This window comes from Martes martes (genome assembly GCF_963455335.1).
Source record: "Martes martes genome assembly, chromosome: 7".
NCBI classification, from domain to species: domain Eukaryota; kingdom Metazoa; phylum Chordata; class Mammalia; order Carnivora; family Mustelidae; genus Martes; species Martes martes.
In genome coordinates, this window is record NC_137894.1 from 53,394,035 (window position 1) to 53,409,839 (window position 15,805).

Below are 15,805 nucleotides of genomic sequence, written 5' to 3' on the forward strand. Positions count from 1 at the left end.
AGAGAGATGAACCCCGAGACCTCTAAGGGTTTACCAGTCCAATTCAGGCCTTGCACCATAGGCTATTTTAGCATCAATTAATTCTTTGGGTGCCCAGTAGAAGTGTGAGAAAGGAAAATGGGAATCTACCCTCTGTCAAGAATTTCATAGGCAAGTACAAGGGCCTGGTCAGTGGGGTGGGTTGGGAGGTGGTGTCTGAGAAGGCATTCCCCTGTTTCATGAAGCCTAGGATTTTTTTCCCCTAATGGTCAACACTGCCTTATGTTATCATGGCCATTGGATAAGGGGGAAGATCAATACCTTCAGCTTCCCAAGTTCAAACTGAAACAAGGAAGTGCTTGTGGGCTGTAGGAAAACCGCTGGAAACACTTTGGTATTGGGCTCCACCTGGAAACCAAAACAGATTGAGAGGTTTGCTCTCAGAATTAAAAAAACCCCAGGTGGCTAAGTCACTGAGGGTTTTAATCAACACCCCCTTTCTAACCTGAGCTGAAAGAGGACAGCTGTCTGGTAGGTCCTTCTCTGCTGCTCAGGAATTCTGAGACCCGGTGCATACCGGTAGTGACTGTCACTGCACCCCACCTTAGTCACTCTCTCACTTGGGACTGAATCATCTCACATTCTTTCATTTCCTCTGTTAACTGCAGCCAACAGCTTTCTCCAGGGCTTGGGGGGAAGGTCACATGTGGGGAGCTACCAGTGTGCCCCCAAAGGCAATGGCTGCTAGTGGTCAGGGAACCATGTGATGTCCTGGTTCTTCACAGAGCATGGAGACGCCTGGCATGCAGGAAACCCCATCATTCACCACTCCTACCCACAGAAAGTGATCACGGAGGGTCGTGCAAGGACTTCGGTGTCATTTTGGAAGGCAAACAGACGTTGATCAAGCAAGCCCAAAGGACGTCTTATGACCAGGCTTCTCAACCTCAGCACTGTTGACATTTTTGGCTGCATAACTCCCTGTTGTAAGGGGTGTCCTGGGCATTGCAGGATGTTTTGTACCATCCTTGGCCCACACCCAGAAGAAGTCAGTAGTACTTTCCACCCCCACCATCAAGACAGCTAAAACAAAGTCTCTGAAGATTGCCAAATGTCCCGTAGAGGGAAAATCACCCCTGGTTGAGATCTGCTGGTTTACAGGCAGGTGTTTCCCTGGACTAACATAAGGCAGCTCTGCTTCCAGAGCCTGTCTCCTTTTCTTAAAACCTCTCCGTTTTACTTGGATCCTCTGGACTTCTCTCCACCCTCCTTCCCACTCTTGATTCTAGCTCCTACATTAAATAGTGTGGGATTCACTGACTGTCTTGCAGCTGTCACTTACATGAAGGGTGTGGATTTATTTATGATAGCGGGGTCTCCATTTATCACTTGCCCACTGGGATGTAGGGGTTCAGACTAGGAAGACCATGGAAGAAGAAAAGGGATTTTAATTCTACCAACCAAAGTCCTTTGCCTTTAAGTCAATTCAGACATTAGGAAATTCTTGCAAGTCTCTTGCAGTTAGGGGACGGTAGATAGCATGGACATACCCTAAGGTGGTCCCCAGGGAGCCACTCTCTTGTACAGCCCCCTCCCCTAGAACCTGTATCTTGTTTCTAGCAAATAGGATATAGCAAAGATATAGAAATTGTTACTCCCTTGGTTTGGCTACAGTATAAAAGACTATGTCAGCAGACTACAGAGAAGGTTCTCCACATGGCTTTGGAGAGGGAAGCTACCCTGTTGTAACAGGGCCTGTGAAAGGCCACCTGAGGGGAAATTTCAGGGGGTATCATGGGATTGAGGATGCCCCTGGCTGCAGCCATCAAAAAATGGAGCCTGAAACCTACTAACGCAAGCAACTGAATTCTGCTAACAACCACATGAGCTCAGAAAAGGACCTTGAGCTTTGGAAAAGAATGCAGCCTGGTTGACACCTTGCTTATAGCCTTGTGAAACGGAGTCAAGGTCCCAGCTGGGCTGTGTCTTCACTCCAGACCCATGGAAACTGAAGATCATCAGGGTGTGCTGTTTTAAGTCACTACCTTGGTCATTCCTTACATAGTAATAGAAAATGAATACAGAGGTTTCTTTTGGTCAGAGTATTTGGTTAAAGGCTTCCTTTTAATAATGCATTTCTTCAATGCCTTTAGACCTAAGGTTTATAAAAACACACACTTTCATGGCTGTAAGTGACTTACAAGACTACATGGTCTAGTGCTATCACTCGCTCATGATGAAACAGGTCGTCAGACTGGTTAAAGCAGACTGGCGCTCAGCATACAGTGAACTCTCCCAGTACACAGGGGCTCGTGTGCTCATAAGTATAAACACTCGGTTTATGACTAATGCTTCAGGTATCCATGGACCATAAGAAGGCATAGATGCCCACGAAACCAAAATGTGGTGATGGGGCTTTTAGAACTGCCTGGCAACGTCTGAAATAAGCTTTGTAAAGGACATTTAACGAATAGTGATTTAGTACCTACTATCTATCCCCTTTGTGCCAGATCTTGAGTTTGGAGCAGGGAGAGACAGAAATAGGAAATTTTGATTCAATACATCCTACGTTGGCCCCGACTTCTCAGAAATCTGGTAAGTGACATCCCGAACAACTAGCGATGCTCAAGTCACCGTAAGCTTCAGGCAGCACAGCTCTGGTGGCTGGGACGTCTCACATGGACCAGCAAGAAGTCCACAAATCTGATCTCACGGGGACAAAAAAATGCATTAAAGCCCAGAGGTTTTCTATGCTGAATGAAGTCACACTAGTACTGGGACCTACAGGCTAAAGAGGGTGGTGTGTTTTCAGGTCCCTCAGGACTAGTCCCTACAAACTTCATAGACCACTCAGCCAAATGCTAGGGCCTTCCGCAAACTCCCTGGCAAAGCGGAGGGGCTTTGAAAGCATTAGATGCCCGAGGGTAAGTTTATTTCTACCTTGCCCAGTATACTCCCACCATGATGAACAATGGAACTTTATCTTCAACCCCTTAAAAAAGAACAACACACAAGTGTGGGCTTACAATGATGTAGAGGAGGATAAAAATGGCAGCTGGGGTGTAAAAACAGAATCCTAGGTGGACTTCTTGACCTCCGGGGTTATTCCCGGGATTGCCTGTGGTATGTGGTAAAAGGAATTCTGTAGATAGAAGGCAGGCTCCTAACCAGTTGACCTTAAAGTGGAGAGATTATCCTTGTGGGCCTAATCTAATCACAGGAACCCTTACAAAGCAGGTGTTCTCTCTTGTTGGGGGCAGAAGGTGAAGTCAGATTGATTAAAGAATGAGAAGAGCACCTGCTCTTACTGGCTTTGAAGATCGAAGGGAGCACTTGAGAAGGAATGTGGGCACCTCTGGGATCAGAGAAATAAGGCAAGGAAAAAGGCAGGCAAAGAAAAACAGATCTCAAGCCACAGCCTACAACCACACCAGATCCTGACAATAACCTGAATGGGCTTGGAATACATTCCTCCCAGAGCCTCCAGAGAGAGGCAGTTTGGCTCCGTGGATGTCTTGATTTTGGCCTGGTGAGAACCTGAGTGAAGAACCCAAACTTCCAGGCCTGTGAAATAACAACTGTATTGGTTTTAAGCTGCTAATTTTGTGGTAAATTGTTAAGCAGCAAGTAAGACACGGAAATGGTGGCCTCCCAGCCAGGCTGGCTAGTTTGGCAACAAATACTTCACACGCATGTCCTGGGTGCCAGGTTCCAGTTCAGGTACAGGGATGGTGACTGACCAGAGCGCTGGCCTCTGGATGGGGAACTTCTGTTGTCCTGTGAGCAGGGGCCTAGATCTGAGTCTGCCGGGAAGTGCCATGGGGTTTTTCCCTTTGGTATTTAAGGTACCTTTTTCTCACTGGCTGATCTCTTTTGTCTTGGCAATAATAGACATTCTATTTTCTGATCACGTGTGGAGGTCAGGGCACAGGAACTGGCCTGAATTGAAAGCTAACCTCTCTCCTCAATCGGAGCCTTGTAGCAGGCTCTGTCCTCAGAGCACTGTGGCCAGGGCGGCCAAGAAACGAGGAGGAGCTCAACACACATTTCATTTCTCATTTCTCCCATGATTACATTAAGTGCGACAGAAAAAGGCTTTCAAATTGTATGGCTGTCATTTAACAGGGCAGGTGGGGGGGGGGATGTTCTAGCAACGCCATCTGAGAGAATCCTCCACTCATTATTTTGGTTACTGCTCTTCCTGAATAGAAAGCCAGCATATCAATATTGCTGCCCTGCTCCTCTTGAGATAATTGAAAAATGAAAATGGCCACAGCTGCAGAATAACAATCACCCCACGGCCGGGGGACCAGCTGCGCAGCTGGACAGGGCAGGGTCTCGCCTGGAATGGCAAGGGGGGGCTGGCCGGGTGTGAGCGTCCTCCTGGGGGCTCCCATGTTGAGCCCTGGCACCCTCCAATCCCCCTCAATGGTGCCCCTGAGCAGAGACGGCAGGATTCACACGCGCACAGTGGTGGGAGGCATCTCGGGTCTGTCAGTGCCAGCGTGCCGCTCAGAGACTACAGTGGGCCAGCCCCACGTCACCCAGGAGGTGCCCTGAAAGCTGGAGGCAAACAGCCACAGTGTCCTGCTCCCTGTTGTGACATTTCCTCAACAGCACGGACTCTTCCTGGAGGCAAGCGAGTCTCTGCAGCGGCCAAGGCCCTGGCTTCTTTCTTTCTTTCTTCATTCAGGGCCCTCCGAAGCCTGGCTGGCCCTCCGAGTTATTAGATGCTTCAGAGCTCTCTGCAGCTCGGGGAGGACCCTTCAGTCAAACTCATTTCAGAAGTTAATGGGAAAAAGCTAATGGATTCTGAAGGACGGCAGTAATGTATATAAGCATATTCTCAGGGGCTCGGGGGCGGAATCATGAGAAAGTACGAAAGACCAACAGTTTACTTTCGGCCTTGAAGCCTGGTTTCCGCAAAGGTCTGCTGGGTGCGGCCAGTTGGGCCCCCGCCGCTGGACCAGCCTGCTGAGGGGTGTGGATGGTGCCACTCTTTCCTGGGGGGATGGGGAGGGGCTGGAGAGGGGCATCTGCCTCCATGCCGGCATGCTGTCCCCAGGCCCCAGGAAGGGTTTGGTCCATCTGTTCTTGGTCACCAAACAATTCAAATTTGGGGCGGCTACTTTACTTCTCCCCTCTAGATGCCATCTCTCCAACCACAGGCCAGGCAAAGGGCTGCCAAGAGGCTTTTTGGCTGGAGGCTGGACATGGGGCTAATTGTAGAACCTGGGGTTTTATCCATTTACACAGTAGTGGGATGCTTTTTATCTGCTGGAGTTAGCTAAGCTGCCTTAAACGCTACGAGTTACTGTTCTGGTTGGAAACCTCCAAGCGCTCCTCAATTCCCATCAATACCTCCTTATCTTTCCAGATGAATTTCTCACCACTAACCAGAGAGGCCCCTTACTAGGCTGGCCATTGTTCCTCAAATATACCCTATGCTTCTTTATTTCCATGAAGATACCTCCTGCACCATTCTTTCAACCTTAGTATACTTCCTCTTGCTCTCATGGAAGAATTCTTTTTTTGCTTCAAAATCAAGCCCTCTCTGTAATGAACATTTCCCTGACCACTTTCGATGGAGCTGAGCTCTTTCCTCTCTGAACTCGGATGACACTCTCCATGTATCTCCATTCTACCCTGGGAGTGTCAAGAAAGTTTAACATAGAAATTCAATTCTTTAATTTAGCCTTTTCCAGATGTGCTTTGTAGAACTCAAGACTTACAGAAAACTACTATTGTTAAAGTTAAAAAAATACTATTCTTGGTTAAGTATTATGAGAAATGCTTGGTTTCTTTCTAAAGTATTTTTTAAAGTGCTCCTGTGCTAATGTTCATTGCTAGCATCAGAAAAAGGATATAATATGTGGCATTTCCCAAGTTTACCTGGCCATCAAGCCTGAAAATCCTGTCTCAAAGAGTAAACCTTCTTGTGGTTAATGATGGGTGAACGTACATGTGTGCAATTGACGGTTTTCCCAAGTAGTTCTATCAGAGCTCACAGTAAATGAAATAGAGAAACACATCATTTATATAAATGCATTTTTAAAAGATCCTGTAAGGAATTCATAAGGAATGAGAATCACCTTTTTGCCAAAGAAATACACCCTGGCACATTAGTCATTTTTTATGAGTCTCTATTTTGAGCACAGAAGTTTCTTAAAGCAAGGAGTATCTCTGCTCACATTTTAGATCTTGTATCCTGTATGGTACAGGTAACATGAAAGCTGCCTAAGATACGTTCACAGAATAAATCAATCACTTTTCAGAGACCATCACAAAAAGAGAAGCCTTCTTATCTGATCAACCAATAAATAATGACACTTTCCCCCATTTTCTCTTTGTAAAAATGAAGTCATTTTTGTTCTTGTTTCTTTTCCGAGATGGCTTACGAACCACGTGGGCTCATCAACCCCCCAGGCTGTGGTGGGAATGCTGAACCTGGAAAATGAGGAGCACAGCCGTAAACACACAGGCTGGGGACACTGCTGGCTTGAACCGAGAATCACCCTTACCTGGTAGCAGGTGCCGAGTTCTCTCCCATTGGCGGAAAAAGACAACATGCCCATTGCCAGATCCACGAGGCAGCCGATCTCCAGGTCCACGTTGCTTCGACTTGATCTTTGGGAAGTGGCCACAATATCCCCACCCCAGACCATGTAGCAGTTGCTACGTTTCACACTAGAAGCCAAAGAGAGGAAGAGGCACAGAATCTGGACTGGGACGGTATACGGTCAAGGCCCAAGGAAATGCCCTGGAAACCTTCCAATGAAGTTTTCCAGTCAGCCCCCAACAATTTTTTTCTTAAATAAATTCATCCAGCTTCAACCCAATTTTCTCGGGCATGACCACTCAATTCAGGGATGTGGCAATCTAGCAAGATACTTTCATCCAAAGAACATACTGTTCAGGTACCTGTCTCCTGGCTCCGTGTCAGTTCCCCTTTTGGAAAGAGATCATGGGCATGGTTGTATTCCCACCTCAGAGACAGGAGATGGAGGTACAGAGAGGGCAGCCACCATAGGCTGTTTTATACAGGGATTCGGCATAAAAGGCAGGAAGAAAAATCTGCGTCAGGGAAAAAGGCTGTAATATCCTTGAAAACTCAGGCCCCCATCCTGAGGATGGCAGGCTTAGGCACACTTGCAAAGTAGGTCACAAGTGGTCTCTAAGGCCCAACTACCTCCTTGACTCACACAACCTGGCCCTGCCCTGGGATTTCTGCTCCCTGCACTCTTCAGTAACTAGTAACTAGTAACTAGTAAAAGCTAGGGTGCATTTCTCAGCTGGCTGTCTCCCTCTCCCCACAGCATAAACTCCATTATAGGTATTCATATTTAAAAGCCAAGAGCAATAGCCAAAAAGCCACGGAGGCTCCAAAGCCTGATTCCTCAACTGAAAGACTGCAAATCCCGGGTGGACTTTGGAGAAGTGGCATGGGGACAGAGGTGATTCTCAGAGCTTGCCACCATGACTGTGGGCAAGAGAGAGCCAATCTGGTTCCCTCCTAAGGCTTTAATGCAGCTTCAACATCCTAAAGTCAATCAGATTTGACCTCAGAAAGTTAAAGGTTTGATTAGAATTCTCCAAGGTTCTTTCCAGCTCTCAATGTATAAAACCTGCCCCCTCCCTGCCCCGAGACCAGAAATGTGCTTTGAAAGCCTATGTTCACCTCCTTTCCCACTCTCTCCTTTGCGGTACCAGTTGGGCTAGTTTCTCAGTGTGAATGCCCCTCAGGCCGGGCTGGTGCAAAATGCCCCTTCCAAAGAGTGACAGCCACTGCTAGATTGCCATAAAGGTGAAACTGTAGCCACACTATTCCTGCCTTTCAGTGATGAGAGTACTAAGTCCATGGATGCCTACTGTCGAATTCAATTCCTAAAATCGAAGCTGTGGGAATGGAAAGTGCCATGCTTTGGTCATGTTTTAAAGATCCAAATTTGAAATGCCTCCAAACATCTGAAAATTGATCCTGTATTTATTTCTTACTATGTGAGACAAAGAACTAAGAATTACTGATTACCTCCTACCTCCTGGGTCTTGTTCTAGATGCTAACCTGTCGGTTTTCAAAATAAACGTGATCCAATAAATGCTCCGATAAGTCAAGTAATCTGTCTGGTGTGGCAGAGCCAGCAAACTTGAGCAATAAACCCAGCTGGGATAGACACAGCTACCTTTGGTTCTTCTGGTTAAAGAGCAAACTCTTTGACTGCTTTTGCCTGCTTCCTTTCTAACCCAACAAGACACGGATGTTGTTTATAGCATCTATTCTGGGTCTTGCAATAAGACTTTCAGGAGTGGTAGTAAGAGTAATGCTTATTCCGTGCCTGGGTCAAGGCACTATTTCAGGCATTTTTCTATGCATTATCTCATTTAATCCTAACATCACTGTAGGAGACTGGATCTAGCATTCTCATTTTATAGATGAGTAAACTGAGGCCCAGGAAGGTTAAGTGGTCCAAAGTCCCACCTTTTGTAAGTTCTGGAACCCAGTTTAAAACCCAGGCAGTTTGCTTCTAGAGTCTGCTCTTCACCACCTGCCCACAGTGGTCCCGCATGACACAGCGATGCTTGGGGACCTCTCTGGCCACCAGTCTTTGATGAGCCAGGAACATTGAAAGGACATCGGCTGCAAAACGTTCCTGAATTTGTAGGGATAAAGACCAGCTTGGGAGACAACTTATTACACTAGAAAACATGTCTGTTTGGGAAACACTCTCTTAAGTCTCACTTGGATGGACACAAAGCCTGGTCTCCCGGGCCTCTTCAGGGCACGGCCGGCCAGAGATTCTTTCTCTGGTGGCAATCCCCTCCCCCTCTTCCCAACTCAGTGGACCAGTGGGAAGCCATGGGTATACCTAAATTATGCTTTCCCACAAGATCCCTAATTTCTATCAGTGGTTATTATTCATGAGTCTGCTGTCTCTCTTTTATGTTTCTTTATGCCTTCAGACACCTTATATCCTTAGGATGAGGAGTTTGGAGTCGATGAGTGGCTATGGGATATGGTTCATCTTTTCATTTCTTCTGAATTAACTTCTTTCAGGCACCCAGGGATATTTCTCTGTCTCATTTTGATGTTGTCAAAACTGGGGCTTACCCAGAACTCCGAGAGATGTGTCTGAGAGGGAGCACAGTGTCCCAATTGTCCATTAGCCTCTCCCACCCCTGGGTCATGTTTTACACACATGATGAAATTAGCCTAGATTTTCACTAATAACACTTCTGCCACAGTACTCCCTGTTTGGTGAAGGATTTTTAAACCTGTGCCTCACTTTTACTTTTTCATAGACATGGGGATGTTTCCTTCTTTTGGGATATTGGGCGGAAGGAGAAAAAAGACAGCTGAGGGGTGGGGGGGAAGTGAGGAGCCTGGTGGCTGACCCCGCCCACTGGGAGACCCCTTACCTTTCATGGACCCGGCCTCTTTCATCCCCTAGAGTGACAGTCACTGTGCAGTTTTTATTCAGGTCGACCTTTTCACTGTATAAGTGATAGTCTGGTGTCACCCATCCGACCCAGACGCAGGAGGGGTCCTGTCCAGCAAAGATGCGGATTGCATAGTAGCACTGCTGGGGAGAGACCACAGAAGGAAGTGAATGGCCCCCAGCTTCGGGGGGGGCACAAAATTGACAGAAACAGTACAGAAGCCCACTTGGCTCTCTTTTCTCAAGAAGTACACACAGCTCTAGAGCTGAACGGTGCTGCACCCCAGACTTAGGATGGGCTGACTAGAGAATCCGGCTTCCTTATTCTTCCCTTTTCTATGGTGCATTAACACTGAGACAATTGAGCACTTAATCTATCACCGTTTGCGCCCAGAGAGGCTACCGATGAAATCAGGGGAGTTGCCGTACAGAATGGTTGGGACAGAACCCTCACCCTCTCCTGGGCACAGACGGCCCTTGTCCTCAGAGACAGGACAGGGGGACTCCTGCTACACTTTCCACTTCTATAAGGAAGTACAAAGTGTTTGTGGTGTTGTTGTTTTGAAAGTCATGAAAAAGACGCTGCAAAAGAAAAAGCCCACATTGTGGCCAAAGGTGCTCTGTGTGGCCCCAGCCAGGCTTGGGGACAGGCTGTGTTGAGAACTACAGGAGTTCTTGGCGGGCGTTGTTATGACCTATGCAGTGTCCCACTATGCCATGCTAATAGCTAAAGCACTTGACCTAAGGGACCACTTCACCGTTTTCTTTATGAAATTGAGCACATCTATTCTCAATGAAATTACTTTTATGTATAGTCTGTTGTATTTTGCTGATTAGGAGATAAGAGTCAGCCAGACAAACTGGGGCTTGAATCTTGCCCCTGGCAGCTATTAATTGTGTGACCTTGGGCAGGTCATTTGTCCTGTGTTTCAGAGGGGATCATATTGTCCATCTCGTAGCAGCAATGTTATTCCTGATCATGGTTAACCCACCACCTTGGGATTACAGGATAACTTTATAGAAGGGGTGACATGCATTTCTTCCAAAGCCTTTTTTGGGGGCGGTATTAAAGAAGAACGAGAGAAAGAAAGAAATTACCAAGTGTTGCTTTCTGACTATTGTCTAGCTAGAGAAAAGGGACAAAAATCAGCTTCCATCATCTGGACTCTTCCCTGTGCCTGCTTCTCACTTGATTGCTTTCAACATTATTCCTGGCATTGCTCAGAGAGATGGGAGAGTTGATTCATAGAAGTTTACATAAAAGAACAAACAAAAGGACTCGATGAAAGAGCCTCCCCCCCACTCCCTGTTCATTTCAATCAGAAAGGCAGAGCTGGTCCCTGTTGCCCAATGGGCACAAGTACACAATGGTGCCCAATTAGGAGCGCCAGGTGGAACTTCTGCTTTGTACTGAATGACTGTCTTCCTTTTCCCCATTTGAGAAATGTCGGAGATGTGTTCTGGAAGCATCAAGATGGATATTAAAAGACACAGTAATTGGCAATTAAACAGGTTCTCTAGACAGATCTTTGCTGTAAGGGGCATATTACCAGGCACAACAAAGAATCAAATAATTAAAACCGTAATTGAGTACATTTACTTACCGTTGTCGTATGAGAGAGTATCTCTTGCATCTGTTTCCTGGGGCAGGGGTTGGGGGGGAAGATAACCCATGTTTTAGTTATTCAGCTGTATAGAGAATTCCACAACTCTGACAGGCAGTTGATCTACCTTTAATGACGTAGGCAAGTTTAGAAAATGATTTCCTATACATGAGCGATCCCAACTGGTCTTGGGCATTTGTAATCTGTTACCACAAGCCAAAGTTCTGACTTCCCACTCCTGTCTCTCAGCCCAGCTGGTAAGTCAGAGCTAGGGGGAGGGAGGGAAGATTGAAATCATGTGGGCAGGGATACCTCTGAATACTCCGTCCTATTCTTTCAAGCAGCTGCACTTGCTTAAAACCATGTAGAAAGGGAAAGTCTAGAGGAAACCTGGATAAGACAGCTCCAGAGGGGCAGACATAGATCAGCGATTAGAAATAGACATTAAAGGAAAAGGGGCCTGGGTGGCGTGGTCATTAAGCATCTGCCTTTGGCTCAGGTCATGATCCTAGAGTCCTGGGATGAAGCCCTGCATCGGGATCCCTGCTCAGCGGGAAGTCTGCTTCTCCCTCTCCCACTCCCCCTGCTTGTGTTCCCTCTCTCACTGTCTCTCTCTGTCAAATAAATAAATAAAATCTTAAAAAAAAAAAGAAATAGACATTAAAGAAAGACAGCAAGGAACATATTCCTTATCAGGAAAGAAAGAAGTCTGGGTTGGACACTGGCCACAGTTACACAAAGAAGGCAGTATTTGCCTCTAGAGGCTTTGATTTCCCACAAAAGCAACGACAATTGTACCCTCTTATGCACTTATATTCCTTTTCCTCCAGAAACATAGGATTTGTAGGCTGCAAGGAGCCTGAGGACCCGGAGGGCTCAAGAAGAGCAGAAAGTTTTCCACTAGACATGACCCTGTTTGGCTTGACCTGTCTGCTAACTATGAATTGCACCAACACCCACCCTGTGCCTGAAGTACACACACATGCACACACACACACTCCCGTTTCTTTACCTGACCGAAAGCAGAGAGAACCTGACCCACTTGTGCTCAGGCAAAGCAAGAAACAGAGAGGGAAAGGCAACTTCACAGAACACAGGAGGAGCACCTGTGAGAGTGGTGCGGGGATGGGGGCGGGGCTTGCCCTCACCTTTTCTGGAAAGCTTCACTGTCCAGGCAGGGGCTGTGGCTGAAGGAGGAGTGGCACTCGACGGGCATGCTCAGGCGGCAGTAGATCATGCTGGCATTGCTATTCTGTGTGCCAAACGTCTTGTGGGTCACCTTGAGGCATGGAGGACTGTCCATGGTGCCATCGATCCTCACGACCTGGAAACATCATGGGTCCCTACCTGATACACTGGGCGCCTGCCTTGACCTTGACCCTTCGTCCCTCATTGCTATTCCACGTGTCATGGCTTTCTGTGAACTCTAAAAGTTGTCACCAAAGATAGCCAAACCGTTCCTCTCACTATTACTTGGATCCTGCTCCACAGAAAATAACAGATCTGCCTCTGGCTGAAGAAATTAGAGATTTCAGAACCTGCCCACTGGGTTTTCTGCAAGATCAAGGGTGGAGAACAGGTGTAACAGGGAGGGTGGTATTTGGATGACACCATCTGTCATCTGCCGACAATGACCTTTCAGGTCAGGGGGCGAGTGGCTAAAGGAGAAGGTGTTTCCAAAGACTTCCATTGTCAGTGGGCAAAAGACTAAGGAAAAAGACCACAGAAAGCCCAAAGCTCTAGGAAAGACATCACGGTACCCTCGGAGAGGTCATCTCCCACCTGGCACATTTCCCAGCCCCACCCCAGTCACAGCCTGAGGGTTGAGGGATCTCTAAATATTGAGGAAATTCCCAGTGCCAGGGCATAGCACTGCAAGGGCTGGGGCTGGAGGAGGAAAGAGCAAAGCTGGGTTTTTTAAAATGTCTGTGTGTATGGCGGGGGAGAGGGGCGGGGAAGTGAAGTAAGACTTACACGAATTTTCTTATGGTCTAAGTATCTCCCTACATTCTAGAGAACAGTTCCTATCCTGGGGTCTCTGAGTGTCCTTACCTATTTTTTTGTGGTGTTTATATTTTTCTAACAGGGTCTCCAGATTCCATCAATTTGTCAAAGGGGTTCCTGACCTCAAAAGTTTATGAGCCAGCTTTCTCAAGTGCTGACCAGGTAAGAATCATACATAGAAGTCTCTACTACTTAAGAATGTGGGAAAAAGGAGAGGACTAAGAGTTGGTGCTTGTTGGGTTTGCACTGGAAGGTGAGTTAAGGGAACTTATGGTCATGTGGAAGCAAGCCACTGGGTCTCATGCTTTAAGTGAGCGGATCTGCCTGACTTTCCATTAGCACCACCCCCCCGCCCTCCATGAATAAAACCATGGTGGGTACTAGAGAATAGTGGTAAGCAGATGTAGAACCAGCACCCATATCAGGCTCCTTACAATTTCTCCTTACAGTTTCCTCTAGCTCCCTCCTACAAGATGAGGGTATCATAATCAACTGCTACATGTCAGCTTAAAACGTTGGAAGTGGTCCCGCAGAAATATATAGGACCTAAAAGACGTTGTGTAATGAGCACAGAATTAGGTCTGGGACATATCATCTTGAGTACTAGTACCGAAATTTTTCAGGAAAACAACACGTAAGGTCTTTGGACACTGTACTCGTATGGCCACAGCAGAACAGAAACATCTGGAGGAAATACAGTGGCCCAAAAGCCCCGGGACTGATCTGCAAGGATGTCTCAGCCCGGTGGGTGCCATCTGCAAGGTGCCCCTGAGCTGCCACAGTAAACATGCCCACAACGACAGCTCGGAGGGCAAGCGAGGCGGCAGCTGGGAGACAGCCCTGGCACGGACTCTGGTATACAGCTGCCTGTTGACAGGAGAATTAGCAGGAGCTTAGCACCTTGGCCCACCTGCCCTGCCAGGGCCATCCACGATGTGTAACATTACCTCTATATGGGGATGATCCTTTGGCACGTTGACAAACGTCGGGAGGCGCTTGCTGAACCACATCGCAACGTCACGGTTCATGTTGACAGCAAAAGGCTCAAAGCCCTCTTGGAGGCCACACATGGTATAAAACTTGAAGGTACTGGCATCCATCCCGAGATTCATGCGGCCGATCTGAGACAGTCCCAGAGAGCAGACGGGCACAAAGCCTGCACAAGGGTGAAGAGAGCCTGCTTCAGCCCCCAGGACCATTCCAGGAAGCTGTGAGCAAGTCAGACCCTGGTTTTCTTCACAGCTCTGGGTCCAGGAGGAAAGTGGGGACACAGTCCTTTGTCTGGCACATAGATGCTGCAGGAGGTCACACGGAATCTAAGGCTGCCATTGGTGTCTGGGGAAGAGAGCTGACTTTGGTTCAACATGATTTGGGGGAGAAGCAATCATCTAACCGAGATTATTCTTAGGGTATAAATACGTATCAGCTGGAAAAGTAAGAGGATAAGTAAAGTTCTTTATGTATGTTTCGTTAAAATTGACATTAGGCCCTGGGAAATTTTAAAACACTGCCAAGAACAAAACAACACAAGGAGCCTAAAAGAGGACTTGGTACAAACAGCCCAATGTCTCGGCATCTTCCCCTGTGAAATGGTTGATCTAAGGTTCTTCCCGTCTTGAGGCTGAATCTGAATGTGCACTCTGCTGGTTTACAAAATACTGTTTACAAACTGCCAGGCCCCTAGCCTGCTGTTGTGGGCCCCACCCAAGCAGGAGGCGAGACTCCCCAGCAGGAGCCGTGGGCAGTTCCTCCTACCCTCCTACACTTAAACGGTCTCTTTCCAAGCTTACTCCCGATTCTCATCATATTAACAATCTGCCATGCAGAATATTCCAGAGCAGAACTTCAAACTGCTTGCCGTTCTTGTCTGTGGGATATTTATAAATCATAATTGTGGACCGACAAGTCGACAGAGCTGGGAAAGCACTAATTACGGGGGGGCGGTGTGGGAAGCAGCATTGGGAGAGTACTTGGAAGGGGAGGGGGCCTCGGAGGCCAGTGGCTAAAGCAGGGGCTGGAGCCCACACAAACTAAACTGGTGTCACTCCTAAGACAGGAGTGTTTATTTAAGCGGAAATGTAAGGGCCAACTTCAGGAGAATTTACATTCAACAGTAAGAGCTTTTGTCGGTAGAAACCAGGGACAAAATCCACTCTTCCTAGAGGCAGAGCTGACATGCCATGGCCTGAGGCACAAAGTTTCAATGTAGATGAATCACAGAAGTTAAAAGCAAATTGCTCACAAGCTAAGTTGGTTGCTTTCGGAAACTGTCCACTCATGTAGGACACTATCTGAGACCATTTGGTGTCATTTCAAGTAGTAGAGCTTTAATGCAATGCTAGCACAATGAGGGTGATGATCATGCAGACAGCCTCCACTCAGGGGTGCTGAGGGCTGAGAGTAGGGGGTGGCCTGGCCCTAGGGCAGGTAGATGGACAGCTCAGATAAGCACCCCATCATGCAACCTCCAGAGTGGCACTATGCGTCTGGCAGTTTTGTGCCAGGGACCATGATAGAGGAAACCATCTCCTTTCTGCAGACGTCGATTTTTTGTAAGTAAGGGACCTTGGAAATCAGATTCCAGTGTGGAATGAGCATTGCCTCTTAGCAATATTTCTTGGGTTCCCATTGGGACAGAGGGATATGCACTAGGAAAAGACGTCAAGGAAGAAAATTATCCTGATCCCAAGGAACTTCTACAAAAAGGGACAAAAACAGAATAGTGAGGAATGAATGTTCTGCTGGAAGGTCATCGCTACTCCCAGAACCGCATTTTGGCCTCT

The 15,805-nt window shown here is 47.4% G+C and overlaps 1 protein-coding gene across 2 annotated transcripts in view; it reads right to left on the reverse strand.

The window, feature by feature from the left end:
* RYR3 (ryanodine receptor 3) overlaps positions 1-15,805 on the reverse strand; it is a gene marked incomplete at its 5' end in the record, with an annotated part of 503,048 nt that overhangs the window by 170,867 nt on the left and 316,376 nt on the right. For both annotated transcript variants that reach the window (XM_080809903.1, XM_080809904.1), the window contains 6 exons: positions 301-387; positions 6,501-6,666; positions 9,395-9,558; positions 11,019-11,055; positions 12,167-12,342; positions 13,970-14,178. In XM_080809903.1, the coding sequence (XP_080666029.1) occupies positions 301-387; positions 6,501-6,666; positions 9,395-9,558; positions 11,019-11,055; positions 12,167-12,342; positions 13,970-14,178 (839 nt within the window). The remainder of the gene's footprint in view (positions 1-300; positions 388-6,500; positions 6,667-9,394; positions 9,559-11,018; positions 11,056-12,166; positions 12,343-13,969; positions 14,179-15,805) is intronic.